The sequence below is a fragment of the Ambystoma mexicanum genome, chromosome 8, assembly GCF_040938575.1.
Source record: "Ambystoma mexicanum isolate Mex_15411 chromosome 8, UKY_AmexF1_1, whole genome shotgun sequence".
NCBI classification, from domain to species: domain Eukaryota; kingdom Metazoa; phylum Chordata; class Amphibia; order Caudata; family Ambystomatidae; genus Ambystoma; species Ambystoma mexicanum.
The window spans coordinates 448,422,169-448,437,984 of record NC_090929.1 but is presented as its reverse complement, the minus strand read 5'-3'; the positions used below and the strand labels follow the sequence as shown (position 1 = coordinate 448,437,984).

Genomic DNA, 15,816 nt, shown 5'->3' with positions numbered 1-15,816 from the left:
AGACTGGCATGCATATCTCAACAGGGTGGGAACTCCAAACAGGCACTACGCGGGGATGCCCTCTATCCCCAATGCTATAATTGCCCTGAATCCCCAATGTTATTCATAATTGCCCTGGAACCACTTGCTTCGTTCCTGAGGGCGGAATATGCAGATGCTGGCATCACTATCGACTGCATGTAGTGTCATTGTACACCAGTGACATGTTGCTTTACATACAAAACCCGGAGGTGAACTTAAAGTACATACTGGAGGTCCTAGATCGCTTCGCAGCGCTCTCCAGTATAACAGTTCGTCGCAACAAATCCAGGATGTTTCCACTCGCCGGCCCGAGGTGATTAGATAGTACACAACTTCCCATGCTGAACTGAAATGGTCCATTGACACCTTCAAATACCTTGGCTTGAATATCTGGCACGATTTCCCGACCTCACATGAATGTAACACGCATGCAGCTCTCCATAAAGTTGAGAAACAATGGATTCCTGGAAGAAACTCCCTCCGTTGATGGTGGGAAGGTTGGCCTTCCTGATAATGGTGGTCCTCCCTCTTTTCCTTTACCATTTTGTGAATGTTGCCTTTAATGTGCCAAAGAAGTTCTTCGATAGATTGGATTCCATTATGAGGGGATTTCTATGGGATGGGACCAAGAATAGAATAGCACTGAGCATCCTTCAAGGGACTTATGAGAACAGTGGGATCAGAATACCTAACTTTGAACTGTATTATCTTGCTGGGTAGTTACAATTTATTGCTGGATGGCTGGCAGAAGACCAGTCACTGGACTCAGTGACCACCACCTCATGTGTGCCCACACACCACAATACTCAACCTACAGGAATTACAAATTCTATTTAAGAAATGCCAAGCAGGAATAGAAGGAGCTTAACTGTAACTGGGTAGATGGCCATAGTTGAGAAGAAGTAAGATGTACAAATGGAAAGTTAACCTTTAATACATTTATTGCTGGGAGATAGTTTTGTGAGACAGAGCTGAATAAAGACAGCTTCTTCAAGAGATCTTAAAAGTTAAAACAAAGTTCAAGAAAGTCTACAGAGCCAATAGAGATTCTTTTCAACAAAGTAATGCAATACTTGATGGTTACCTCCAGGCTAGGAGTGAAGGTATTCAGGTAATTAAGGGAAGGTGGCATATAATATTGAGAGGAGTGTCTGATTCCAAGAAGTGATTTAACCATAAGGTGCATTTGTTTTGCTGGTTTTCTGAAGGAGTAAGATTCTGAAGTCAGAGGGCAGCCGTCAGGGACCTGTTCTTTTTTTTATTTTATCCACTTCCCCTTTTCCCCGTGGGCTGGTCACCTCAGCAATTGTAACATAAAGATTGTTGGGTGGACTGGACTTAGGGGTCTGGAGGACTCTGTCTGCTCCTGCAGGATTTGAGAGCTGGGACCTTACACTATCCTCCTTGAGCACAAACAATAAAGAAATGACGTCCTTCTAGTAGGCACATTGCCAAACCAAAGTCAAGTGACAATTAGAAAACACAATGCAAGTGAAGGTAAATAGACATGCATATTGTGATGAATCCGGTGGAGTCATCACTTATCTCCTGGCGGTAACCTCTTCTCATGCGGCTAAATCACTTGTTGGTATTAAGTGCGTTATAAAAGAACAATTATAATTATTATAATTATTATAATTACAATTAAGGGACGGCAGCCACTACCTGATCCTGACCATGGGTGCGGCAATATGAGGAAGGATCACAATGTAGGATATGGCCTCCGGGGAGAGACTCCCCATGTCTGAAACCCTCATGGCCTATTGCCATGTTTCCTCCCCTTTTCCCATGAAGAACAGGGAAACCCCTTAGTCAAATCTGTGAACCAACCCTGCCAATCTGATGGAATCACCTTTTTCAATTCCACTTATCAGTCCATCAGAAATGACTTACCATCAAAACCTTCTATAAATGCTCATCCAAATTTCACAAGTCAACCATTTTAAGGTCTTCTGTTCCCAGAATTCATGAAATACTGAGAGGAAGAAGAGGAAGGATCGAGCAATATGGAGCAATAGAGACTGTGAACCTAGTGAGCTCCCTAATGTTTCCTGCCACACACATGTGCCTGGGAAATTTAAGCAACCCAAACAGAGAATGAAAGAGCAGAGAAACATTAAGAAAAGGGATCTTAAGTCGCAAATAACACTTTCATAAATGTGTAAATGTACACAGTGCCAATACGAAAAAAGCAGAAAGAAGATAATATATCAATCATATATATTATCCATTGTCATATACAAGCAGCTTGTGGAGCAGGTGGAAAACCAGAATAAAGTCCTGGCAGAAGAGTACACCAGACAATCTCAAGTGTGTGAAGCAGAGGTCCTGGGACGGGCGTACACCAGGCAATCTCAAATGTGCAAAGCAAACGTCCTGGAAGGGTGTACACCAGGCAATTTCAAGTGTGCAAATCAGAAGCCGTGGCAGGGTGTACACCAGGCAATTTCAAGTGTTTAAAACAAATGTCCTGGCAGGGGATCATTACCATGCAGTTGAAAATGATTGTGTTAAGCAAGCTTTGTGTGCAAGTGTTGCACTTTGCCAAGAGAGACCCAACAAACTGTTCTGAAAAAAGCCAACATTGTTAAGTCAAACAAGCTTGGAGTGCAAGTGTTGCACTTGTTCAAGAGAGGCCCAACACACTGTTCAAGATAGAAACTACAATTTTTAAACAGTTGTTGTGTAAGTGTTATATTTGGCCAAGAAGGGCCCAAAGAATTGTTGTGAATAAACACGCAAGGAGTAAGGAAGAACTCAGAGGAAGGGAATCACCCTCTGGGACGAGGACCTTTTTAATTTGAGAAGTCCAGAGAACAGCAGTGTATTAAAACCCTCAATGAGTAAAGAAGAACCCAGGGGCAGGAAACTATCCCTTTGAACCAAGAACTTCATCCTTAAAGAAACTTTTGTTTCAGTCATTTTCTTTTATGAACACTTTTTCAAACCACTTAAGGTTAAAGACAATTCCCTTTTTAACCTTAAAGTTACGTTTGTAGTGTGAGGGTCAGAATAGAACTTTTGACACAGGACAGTTTTGGTTTTTACATCCTGACACAGACAGATCATTAGTTTTTGTTTAGACAGGGAAAAACATTTTAGAGCAGTGTCAGAGATGCTATTTCCCAACCCTTTTATTTTCAATATAAGTCTTTAACCAAAAACATGCCAAGCGTGTGTCTGTCTTTCATTCCTGACTCTTCACAATATATACCAACAACCAGTTTTAAGGGCAGAAAAGTCAATTTTATATATTTGTATAAAACATCAAGACTAAATAATATATTCATGGATAACACATTCAAAAGGTTTGCACCAAAACATATGTCATTATTTAAAAATAACACAGCAGAAAGTCAGTAATTACATGGAAACTGTGTTGGGCGCACACCTATGTCTGTCTGCCTTACATTCAATGTAATTGGTTGCGGTGTGGTTTAGCAGCTCTCCCGCAATTCACTGCACTGTATCCTGAATCTCTCTGCTTTACAACAGTTTATTAAGTTCTGGTGTGGGTGACTGGCCCTTTTTCAATGCACTGAGCCCCACTGGAAGAATCTGGATTATGTTGCACAAAGATTTTCTCTGGGTGAAGAGTTCTGGACAGATTAGTCCCATAGTGAATTCTCAGATTTCATAGGCCCTGTTCAGAGGACAAGACTAGATAAAAGGAGCATGAGCAATTCAACCCCATTCCCTTCTCCTCCATCTTGGAATGGGGAAGGCCTAGTGACCTGGAAAAGAACCTAATTAAGGAAGATAAATCATTTCTAGATATAACACTTCTTTCCCACCGCAGACTGGAGTTAGTATTTATATAATAGCCCTCTACCACCCAGGTAGTCTTTAAGGGAGAAACAACCACCAACCTTGTGAAGTACTACTGCCTGCCCAGAATTGCTTCAATTCATTCACATGTGCGGGTCTGGAAGGCATTCTGGGGGACCTGACATCCTGGGGCACCTGGCACACCATATATCACTGCCTAGGAGCCAAAAGACAACTCAAAGCTAAGATCTATAGTTCAGGGGTTGCATTAGAACCAACACAGAATAGAGAATCAGGTCAGCTAGGGAGGTGTCAACAAACAAAAACAGGCTTTCTTGGACTGTGGTCATCAGCCTTCTCTCTCTCCCTTAAGCTCTGACTTCCTGGCAGGCAAAATGTCACTCAGTCTCTGGGGTTCAAGTACCCTGCAGTTCTTCTCTGGCTTAATGTGACATCTTGCTTAGTTCTTGGCTAAATGTTCAGAATGTCTCAGTCCTTCTTAGCTCCTGCAAAACCTGGCACCACCATCCACAATGCAATTGTTTGTTTGAATGTGGGCCAAATTTTAGGCACTTTAAGATCTTTCAAGATTTCACTGGGCCATGTGGTTATCGGAAATAACCCCTTTATGGATGCCAGGACCTGTGAAGGTGCTACTCTTGAGCCCACATAGGAGCCTTTCCAGGAGTGTTAGTTCAAGCCAGCCCCATCCCTCACAGCCCCTTCTCTTTTGCGCATCTGTCTCCTCATCACTTCTTCCTTTCTTGTCCTCACCTCTTCCCTGGCCTCTAACTCCACTCCCCTTCTCTCCTCCTTCACATGCTGCCACGCTCAAAACTGCTCCTCCTCCAACCCCCCTTTTCTCCATCTTAGCCTTGACTTTTGTGCTTTGCCTTTCCATGTTGATTTTCTCTTTTTCTTCTCCTTTTTGTTGTTCCTCTGCTCTTGCTCCTTGAGACTTAGTTCTCACCCTCGTGACGTTCCACTGCTCATCCTCCTCTGCAATTTTCACCTCTCTCTTTCCATCTTCTCACTTCTGTTTACGCCCTCTTGCCTGGATCTTCTCCCCTCTAGCAGTTCTTCTCTTGATCTCCTTCTTGATGTTACCCTCTCCTCCTGCCCAGTTCCATCTTGAACACTTCTCTCCTTGTTCTTCCCCATTACTCCTCTGTTGTCCTCCTTTTCACCTCTTCTCCTCTCCCTTTTCTTCCTTGCTGCTTTGCTGTGCACTGTCCTTCCCCCCAAGCTATTGTAAGGGTGCAAAAGGAGGAGGGTGACACATGGGTGGCATGGTGAATGCTATAGACTATTATTAGTCAGGAATATAAAGAGAAAACCTAACTTTCCCTATCTTATATGCTGGGTTTCTCAGCGTCCATGTAAAACAATAGTCCACCGTCCTGTGTCAAAAATCCTACTTCTGTCCCTTACACTTAAAACTAAACTAGAACTAAAGTAGACCTTCTAGTTGGGCTGGAGACAAAAGTTCACTTACAGGGTTTGACTTCTTCTTAGGGGAATAACCCCCTTACCTGGGTCAAAATTGGCCTCCAACATAAAAGACAAACTTCCAACCTTTTTCTTTGTCAAGCCCACTGCTTATCTTTTAACACTTTGTATCAGAAAGTCTTTTCAGATTTGGTAACTAGGAGAATGACTCCCTTCTCCTGGTATCTTGATTTTACAGTTCAACACAACCAGGGGAAATGACTTGCTTCCCCTGGCCTTGGTTACCAGAAGAATGACTCCCTTTTCCTGGTACCTTGACTTCAGAGTTTGATACACCCAGGGGCTATGAATCCCTTCCCCTGGACTTTGTTCACTTTGTTGCACCGTTGAACACCACCAGGGCGAATTACTCCCTTCCTCTGGCCTCTCTTTCACTTTGGTTTCACACTTCAACACTTTCAGTGTTTCACTTTGAGGGTCCAAGATCCAGGCTTCAATGTCTCCAGACTTGGGCAGACTTGGTTCACTCTCCTAGCAACTACTGCCACAAGGAAGATGGTTTGTACTCCTCTTGCAGGTGCGGGTCACAGACTCGTATTGCTCTACTGCTTTGATTTGTCAGGCCAGGTACACTCTCCTGCCAGGTACTGCCACGAAGAAGATTACATGGACTTCTTCTCTCTTGTGGGTGCAGGTCCCAGACCCGAGTTTCCCTACTGCTTTGATTTGGCAGACCTCGTTCAGTCTCCAACCAGGTACTGCCATGAAGAAGATGACTTGTCAGGATCTTCTTTTGTGGGTGCGGGTCCCGGACCCGACCACCTCACATTCTGTTTTTGGCTCTCTTAATGTTTTCTTCTCCCCAGAGGGCTTCCTCCTCACATCTGCTCTGTGGGCTAAGAGTCTTCCCTGACTCTGCCGTGCCCACACCAAGTGTCCCGGCAACCCCTGCACCCTTAGGGTTGCTGCCGTGTGCTCCTATCGGTCTCAGGCTCTTCTGCTTTCTGTTTTGGATTTCTTGTGGCTTCTCCCATTCTTCGTTGTGCTGCAGTCACTCGTCAGCATGTGGTTCCTCGCAGAATGCAGGTCTTCACTTGATCGAGCAGTCACACTGCATCACACTCCAGAACCTCTGCTTCTCCAGCTCCCTGCTACTTTCCGGGTAGGTAAACTTATGCCTGCTCGCTATTATCTTGGTCAACAGCCTCTTCTATTCTCCACACTGTTCGACTCTTATGCTTGCGGTTCTTCCCAGGAGGGCTTGACAACATGGTAAGTCCTTTCGCTTTTAATCGTAAGTGGACATAGAAGACTAGACTGTTCATTCAGGTTCTCATCATTGCTCTTCCTTGTCCCGCACCTCCTCCTCTTCCCAGTATTTGTTAAGTAGGTCTCTCTTACGAAGTGCCTGCTCTTCCTCATCGCAGTAGTTAATATGTTTCAGACTTACAGACATACATGGAAGTATGGGATATGGAGATGGGTTTTATGGGATAGGAATGTGTGCAGGGTGTGGGTGGATGGTTGGCATACCACATTTTCCAGAGATGTTCTCCCTTGTTCCCAGAGGTGAAGTCTCTGCCCATGATATCCTCTCAGTGATTATCTCCCACCGGGGGACTATCGGGTAGCAGCCTCCCCTCCCTGGCCTCATTGGAAGGGGCTCCCCCTCAGGGAGAAGTGGGGAGATCTCGGGAGTCGTCACACTGTTGTTGGGAAGGGTGACGATTGTCCCAGACCCCCAAGCACTTAAGGATGCGGCAGAGGCCTGGAAGTGTGCAGTGTGGGCTCAGTGAGGGCACAGGGGAGAGTGGGGGTGTCGACAGGGGCTATGATGCAGGAGGGTGGTGCATGCTTTAGCTATAGAGTACATTGTGAAGTAAACACCATTTTAGATAGTAGCAGCCATAGTGAAATCGTGGACTAGATTTGTGCTGCAACTAGAGCCGCAGCCCAAGCCACACACATGGAAATAAGTGTATGCATGCAGGAATAGGAAATAGATTGTAGCATGGACACCGGTGAGAAAGGCCAGAGCCACAGAGATTCATAGACGTTTCATTGTCTCATGTTGCCAGCATTCGTATCCCAGAAGAAATGCGCCCTGCAAGGCCACAAGGGGGTTGAGAGCTCTCTGCGAAAAAGCGGTCCCAAGAGGAGGGCACACGCCTCCGACCTTCCCATCCCAGCTCTAACTAATAGCACCCAGATGCCCCCGTCCCAAGACCCCCAGCATTCCAAGGTACCAGTCAGTCTCAGACCATTGACTATAAAGCTGTTAAATCCCCCAATCGATCAGAAAAGATCAGAAAGCAGGGACCAGTTGCCTTCACCATAGGTCATGTGATGTGTGCTGCGAGGTGCCGGGAGGGGGAAAATAACATAGCTAAAATGAGGGTCGGGAGCTTTGGATGGGTGCTCACTTGTCTGGAATCAAGTTAGTGTGTGCGATGCAATGACCTCGAAGTATCCTCTTAGTCCTTGTCTGCAGTACCAGGTGCACATTAGGTTAGAGATAGAGCATGTATTGTTTTTCTTCACATAATCAATAAATTGTAGCTTCATGCCGGATGCCGCTCAGGGAGGAACCCACATGGAAGAAGATGGACAGACGGGGCTGGGACCAATGACCTAGCATCCCTTATGGAGCAGGTAGCCTATGTGTAGGGTCTGGGGTAGATGGGGGGTGGGGAGGAACCCTCCCATTTTAAACATAAAATTAAAAAACATTACAAAAACAAAAAATCGGCAAAATTGCGTCAACATAATGGCATTCGAAAATATGCCATTTGAAAATATCACTATAAACCATCATTTACGTCACTGATGACACTGTGTGCCTTCATAATGTGTTGCTTGTACTAATTGTGCCCGAATGTTCTGTGGCAGCAGAGTGCTTTGCTGATGTATTTCTATTTTTGTGAGAATAAAACATTGTTCTCCTTGCGAGAGGTGTGCTGGCCCTTTTTCACTAGTGGGTTGCATTTTTTCTGGTGTGAGCGTTGAGGGGTTTCTCTACACTATCCATTAAGCACTCTCACACCATCTCCCCTGTGCCCTTCTATACTGATGCAGGGCATCAGTATAGAAGGGCTTGAGGGTTCTCAAGTTCTCATTGCTTGAGGGTTCTCAGGTGAGTAAACATTGTGAACATGCATGGTGATTGGCTTGCCTATGCTGAAACCACTCGGCTGTCATCTGATGCAGTTTGCTAGTGGGCATGGATCCACAAGCCATGGTTATTTCTGTGGATTCCACTATCAGGTATTTGTTTTCAGTAATGATTCGTTTGCCACTCGCCAGCAGCGCCAAGTGTTCTTTGACTCTTGTGGGTGGATAATTGATGGATTCTCTTGTTCGCACATGGCTGCGCAAACACTAGTAGAGCCGGTACACAAAGGCTTCTCTCACTTGCGAGGCACTCCGCAAATGCAAGTAGAGGGGCTCCACAGGCGTGTGCATGCAGCAGTCATGGACCTGTTCCTTTACAGAAACCAGTCCTCTGCCTTAATATTTTTCTTTCCATAGCCACAGGCTTCTTTCTTTGCAGTAGTATGGGACAGTAGTAACGGTGAGTCCGTTCTGACCATTATATTGGATAAGTGGGCAAGGAACTCACTGGGCTGCAGAGTGCATAGGACAGAAAAGCCTAGGGATGCAGCCATCATATGCATCTTAAGGGCGACTTCAGGAAGCCATGGTGGTCCATGCCCCACTGGTCTCCCCAGGCCAAACCCAGACCTTGTAAAACACTGGGTCACATTCACTCTACCTGCAGCTGGGAGTGCTCTGCAGCAGCAGCCCTCTGCCCTCTTTTTCCAGTGTCTTGCCTTTTATGGAAAAAGCAAAATGTGTTGGCGCGACTGCAGATCTTATTTTTACTAGGTTAAGAATCAGAGGGCATATTGAACTGCAGATTGGTGCTTAAATTGCATGAGAAATGTAGATTTTATAACTGTGTTGTTTGAATTCACAATGATTCCAAATATTTGACAAATATTCGGCATAAGAATGGGGTAGTGTGGTATGGGTAACATTCTACCTTTTACTATGCCACACTCTTTAGAGGATTGCTATTGTTACTCTGTGTAGGTTCTAAGGTTGAAGGCAGCCAATACACACTTCCACAATGTGGCCAGGCTATGGCTAGTGGCAGCCCAGGTGTTTTTTTTACTCACAGCAGGTGAGTTTCACTGCAAACGTAATGGGTCCATTACGACATCCCAAACCTGCAAGTCCTTATCCGTGCTCAAAGAGTTGTGGAGTTAATTAACACAACTCCGGAGATCCGCAGAATGCAGGTGAACTCTACAGGTCCTGTCCTCATTACCTTGCCACAAACCTTTCACGCCCACCCAGTCAGTGCCCCCAAGAGTCTCTTCCTCCACATTCTGTGCCCAAACAATGCTCTTATTCCCCACTCCATGCACCCAGGCAGCTGTATCCATTCATGCACCCCGTGCCTTTCCTTTCCCCAATCTGCCTCCTTGCCTGCTTTTTCTTTGTCCACACACGCCTTCCAGTGACTTTCTGTGGCCACAATCATATCCCTGTTTTATGCCTTAAATCCTCCCACGTCCAATTCCCTGTTCCCATGCACCATTTCCTCCTGCACACCCAAATCTTTCAACCTTCTCTTCCTTTTCTGCATCCAATCGCCCCTTTCCAATTCTCGCCCAAAGATCCTACTACCCAGCCTATTTTGTGCCTCACACGTCTCTCCCTTCATGCTGCCTGGTCTCTCTCTCCTCCCCATTCTGCCCTCTAAAGACTCTTTCCCGTCCCTCCGTAAGTCCCTTTCTCTGTTCATTCTAAGCTTTGTAGTCTCCCCCATGAGTATAGCTGCCCACAGTCCAGTCACTACTTCCGGCCAGTATTCTGTGTCCCAAGCCACTGCCCCTCTACCTAGTATAGACCACAGAGCCTGCCCCGCCACTCATGGCCCAGCCTTCTATCCTCTTCCCTATTCTATGCCATCAAGGCCCCCTCTTTACTTCCTCTTTCTCAACCCCATCGCCTACAATCCTTGGCATTTACTCTCCTTGTCCCCTGATACCCTTTATCACTCTCTTCCCAGCATTCTCCCTCCTTGATCACCTCTTCATCAACGCCTGATCCACCCATACACAAGCACTCCAGATATTCCCTAGCTTTCAGAGTCTGCATGGCCCTAATCTTGAAGCCCCTGACCCAGTGCACCTTATAACTCAGGCACCCAGTCCTGCTTTTTATTTACCTATTAAATGCATTCTAAATGTGAGGTACTGCCCGCCTGCAGCAGAAACGTCATGTGCAGGGAAAAAAGCGGATGGCTTTGCAGAACCGCCTGGAAACAGAACACACGCAGATCTTCTCTCTGTGTTTTCACCCATCTGTGCCATTTTGCAGGAGTAGCAAAATGTGGCTCCAAATGAAGAAAGGCTTGTGGCAGCCCTAGGGAACCATTGTGACATAATAATCCTCTTCTGAAGCTAATTTGTGAGTGTACAAAAAACTATATACAACACAAAACATAAAAGTAAGAGATTAAGGGGGGGCATTATGAATTGGTTGATTATGTAAGAACAGGTAATAAGCAGGCGTCGTAATTAGGATTTGTTGACCTGGAGCAAAAAGCAGATCCTCGGTATCAGGCATCACATGTTACGCAGGAGATAGCGCCAGTGAACTAGGCACTAGCACATCGTGCAGAGCAAATCTAACTGGTACCAAGATGTAAGCTCAACTTTTTGTCCAGCATTAATAAATCCACAACGTTAATATCACATAGCTATGTTTGTATGTCACCACTTGCCTGGGGAGTCAGAGCTACATAGTTCCCAGCTCTTGGCAGTTTCAAACCCTGGATATGTCAAATGCCACCCTTTTTACTGTCTGCCTAATAAAAGGTTGGCACAGTGTTTATCCATTGCAGCATTTAAGCATACCACATGCAGTAAACATTTCAATATTATACACATGAATACAGCATTGAAATTCCACAAGTGTACATCCTGTAACCCCTCTCCAGCAAGGTAAAAAAGATTTGTCATTTGTGAATTTACGGGAAAAAAATCTGTGGATGGACTCCAAAGGCAGTCATAATGCGGGCCTCATCACGATCTCTCCTTGGCCGTGTAATTCATGCACAAAGGGTTCCTACTGACTCGTCTGTGCACTGAGCCGCATGGAAAAGCATTGGGGTGCAGCATATTTCTTTCAATTTCCAAACCGGAATGGAATGCCTTTTGTTTATATCAAAGAAAAACATATGAACTATTGTGGAAATATTACATATATTACTTTCAGAGTTCGGCATGCTGGCCATGGGGTTTCCATCATAGCAGTTGTAGTCTCATAATTGCGGAGAAGCCCAAATATTTCTGCAGACAGTAACAGTAATAACTCATTGTAGAAATCTGGTACGAATAACCCAAAACCTATAATGAGGGCCTGAGTGCAATGTGTGACTTATGAACAGGCATGAAAGTCGCACAATGGCAGTGCCTGAGAGAGGTACTGGGGCACGAATAGCACAATTTTTTAGTAAGGGTAAGCCTGGAGAGCTTGTTCTGTCTGTGAAAAAAAAACGGAGAGAAAGGTTAGTGTGGAGAAAACAAGGGAAAAGAATGGAAAATAGACCCGAAATGGATGGGCCATGTGAGTTCAGTGGTCTTAAGAGTCTGTCTTTCTGTGTTTAACCTCCGGATAGTCTTGTGGCCACTATCAATGCATGCACTACTCTGTCTTAAGCTTTATCCAGATCATGACTGGCTGGTCAACAAAATGTTCTCTTTCTTTCTCAGGTGGCGAATTGACAGAGCACAATTGGGGCAAAATCTACCCGAAGTGTGCAGCCAAACACCAGTCTCCTGTTGACATTCAGCGGCGCAAAGTGAAGCACAACCCCCATCTACCCAAGTTGGTGTTGAGCGGCTACGACGGCCCACTGGAAGGCCACTTCTTAATGACCAACAATGGCCACTCAGGTACAACCGAGATACATCAACTCACTCTGTTCTTGCCTAAGATTGGCCAACGCTGCAAAGGCTCTCACTTGCCTTCAACAAACAGTTGAGTTGTTTGTTAAACCCAACAAACCCTACTGAGTTGCTCATCTGTCCTAACAGATGTGATCTGATATGCCCATCTGTCACAAATGATGCTGAGGCACACCTCACCCTTCTGACCCACCTAAGGTCTCCTGACCGATCTGACCCTTGCTGAGATGCTCTGCTGACAGAATTACTCTTTAAGATATCAACCTTTCCAGACCAACCACCTGGCTTGACTGATCCTTCTGAAATGCTTCCCTTCCCTGATGAACTCCTGCTGAGGTGCTCATCCACCTTGTAGGTCCTTACTGAAACCCTTACTGGCCGTGAATGATCCCCAATGAGGTGACCACCTGCTATGACTGACTCTTGCTAATGCCTTGCTGGCTCCACTGTCCCCAGCCCTTCTGGAAGATCTGATGACACCCACTTCCAACAGAGATGCCTCTCCCCCATATAAGCTACTGCCATTGACTCACATCTAGGGGCTGCTCACACATACTCCCACAAAGGCACGGCTGATAGGCTCCCCCAGCCCTCCAGATAAGGTGCAGATAGGCCTTTTTACGCACAGAAATCTTGTCAATAATGCCCTTTTAATTCTTCTGTGCGTACCACTTATATAGGCTATTTATGGCAGCACCTCCATATATCATGGAGCTCACTGGTGACAGCCTGGCTAGCAGCAGCTTACAAATTCACTCTTTACTTTAGTAATCAACACAGTTCCTTGAAAGAAGCAACTGGGATGAGTCATGGTCTGTTAATTTTTTAACACTCTCCTCTGTTAATGATTCTATCAAGATAATACTTTCTGAGTAACGTAAAATGGAATTTGTGTTTTGTTCACTTTGTTCAACTGCCTGCCTGCATTTCGTAGGTTACAGTGTTATTAAAGCATCTTCAATCATGAACATTCTTTTCACTTTGCTTTAGGACACGGTAGTATTGTCTAAAATGAAAATTGTCTTAAACAAGGGCTGCATTTCTGCTTAATTGGCTTTAATGGAGGCAGCGTAATTGCAGCAGCATGAGCATTTCATACTTTGTTTTCCTTTCATCACAGAAGCACACCAATTGCATAGATATGCATTTTTGGGGACCCTTCCACTTCTGGGGCTCCCCAAGGAAATAATAGAGAAGCTTGCCCCATAACGGCAGAGGAGGTCCTGGGTGCCAGCAAGGGGATGAAGTCAGGGAGGATGGTTTCTTGATGAAGTTCTATACATTACTTAGGTCCCTATTGACCCCACACCTGGTGAGGGTGTTCAACGCATACCTGCAATGGGAGGCCCTGCCCCCCATGATGCTGCTCGCAATGATCGTGGCGATACCCAAGGAGGGAAGCGCCCCACCTCCTATCGGCCCATCTCTCTCCTAAATGGGAATGTAAGGATCTTGGCGAAAATCTTGGGAAAGAGTTTAGAGACGGGACTACCACTCTTAGTACACGAGATCAAGTGGTATTCTTAAGAGGGAGGCAAGGGTCGGACAACATCAGGGAAACTGTAAACCTGATTCATGGTGCACAAATTAAGGGTCAGGAAGCCTGCCTGGTGTCGCTGGATTCAGAGAAGGCCTTTGACAGAGTCGACTGGTCCTTCACGATGAAGGTCCTGAAGAGGATGGTGCTGGGGACTAACTTCCTGAGATGGGTGGAGGAGCTCTACAATGAGCCCAGGGCCAGGATCCGTGTTGACGGGAGCCTCACAGAGACTTTCATATTAACAAGAGGTACAAGACAGGGGTGTCCCCTCTCCCCATTGCCATACGCCCTGGCCTTGGAACCACTGGCAATAGCGATTCGGACTAATGACCAAATCAAGTGCATAGGGGGTTGGGGGCGGGATCGAATGTAAACTCTCGCTCTTTGCTGACGATATACTGGCATACCTCACTGACATACAACGCCCCTTTCGGCACTCATGACTCAGATATCAGATTATGGCCGCCTTTCAGGATTCAAGATCAATGTAGAAAAATCATGCGTAATGCCGGTACTGGAACGGAGCCCACTCCTTGACTCGAAAAAGAGATATCAAGGCATGAGGGTAGACCAAAAGAGTATACAATACCTGGGAATTCAGGTGACTAGGTACCTGAAGGAAATAGCCACAGCCAACTATGACCCCTTCTGGGCACACCTGACGACTGACTTGAAGAGATGGGGCCACCTCATATTGACCTGGTATGGTAGGATGACCTCAATAAAGATGAATGTCCTACCCAGGTTGTTATATTTGTTATGATAGGGGGGGGATTCCCCGGATACCTCGCAATTTTCTTTTCTTGGAAAAGTAGATTTTCCACGCTGTTTGCATTTAGTTAACAGTGTGGGTTTTATTCAATTCCGGTGTAGGCTCATGTTCCCAATTGTGGTCAGCCAGTCTGGCGTTGCGCTGTTGCCTCCTCGGTCTGTTGGCCACCAGACCGAGGACGCAACAGCGCAACGCCAGACCATAAATCAGGGCCCATGATGAGCTAAGCTGTGATATACAGGACCCACCTAATTCAGACACAGGACCCCACAAGGGCAGAGACAACTACTAATAATCTTGATAAAGACACACAAGGTCGAAACACGTGCCGCTGACCGCAATTGGGCACATGAGCACACACCGAAATTGAATAAAACCCACACTGTTAACTAAACGCAAACAGCGTGGAAAATTTACTTTTTCAAGAAAATGAAATCGGCAGGTATCCGGGAAATCCCCCCCTATCATACCAAGAAGGAGGTGTGGGCTTCACCTCTTAAAACCATCCTGTGACCTTGCACCAATCATAAGAGCACCAAAAAATGGACAGAGCAAGGACACTTCCAAAACTAGGGCCCATTTTCATTTTTGTTTTATTTGTTTACAGCCATCCCGAGACATCTCCCAGAGAAGTTCTTCCTAGCAGTAACAGGAGAGATTTATCTGGAAAAACAAGACACCCAGGGTAAAAATGGCGACCCTGACACTCCCTACTGAAAAGGGGGGATTTGGGTTCCCTGATATCCGCCTTTACTTCAAGGCGGCCCAACTCACAATCAGGTCCATGCCGGAACAGCAAAGGGGCCACCCTACTTTGGTTCCTTTTTGGGCAGTATGGCACGAATCCAAGGGCACCTCCTGATACACTACATGGCCCACCCCTATGTCCTCTGTATGGGGTCCCCCATTTGATTTTGGCCACAAGGGCTAGCCTTCTTGCAGACATGTTCAGATAGGGGCCTCAAAAGGGTGGGGCAACTATTTAGGGATGGAATATTCCTGGAATGAGAAGCAGTACGTGAAGTGCTGGTGAGAGACTCGATCTTAGTGTTCGAGTATCTCTGCGTAAAGGGTATATTAACGGACCCGAAGTGGGGAAGTTCAGTGGCAAGAGATTTAACGACAGTGGAGAAGGTAATAGATCTATCCATCATGAGAAAGGGTATCCTATCAAAGCTGTATAAAGCCATGAATGAGACATGCCTACAGGGGAGGCACACTTTCCAGAGATACTGGATGAACCTGGTAGGGGAGGAGCTTTTAGATGAGGACTGGGCACGAATTTA

At 45.9% G+C, this 15,816-nt stretch overlaps 1 protein-coding gene across 1 annotated transcript in view; it reads left to right on the top strand.

Moving 5' to 3' along the window:
• The window catches only part of CA6 (carbonic anhydrase 6), a 277,304-nt gene that overhangs the window by 17,666 nt on the left and 243,822 nt on the right, over positions 1 to 15,816 (top strand). Inside the window, exon 2 of the mRNA XM_069610032.1 lies at positions 12,024 to 12,206. Coding sequence (XP_069466133.1) covers positions 12,024 to 12,206 — 183 coding nt within the window. The remainder of the gene's footprint in view (positions 1 to 12,023; positions 12,207 to 15,816) is intronic.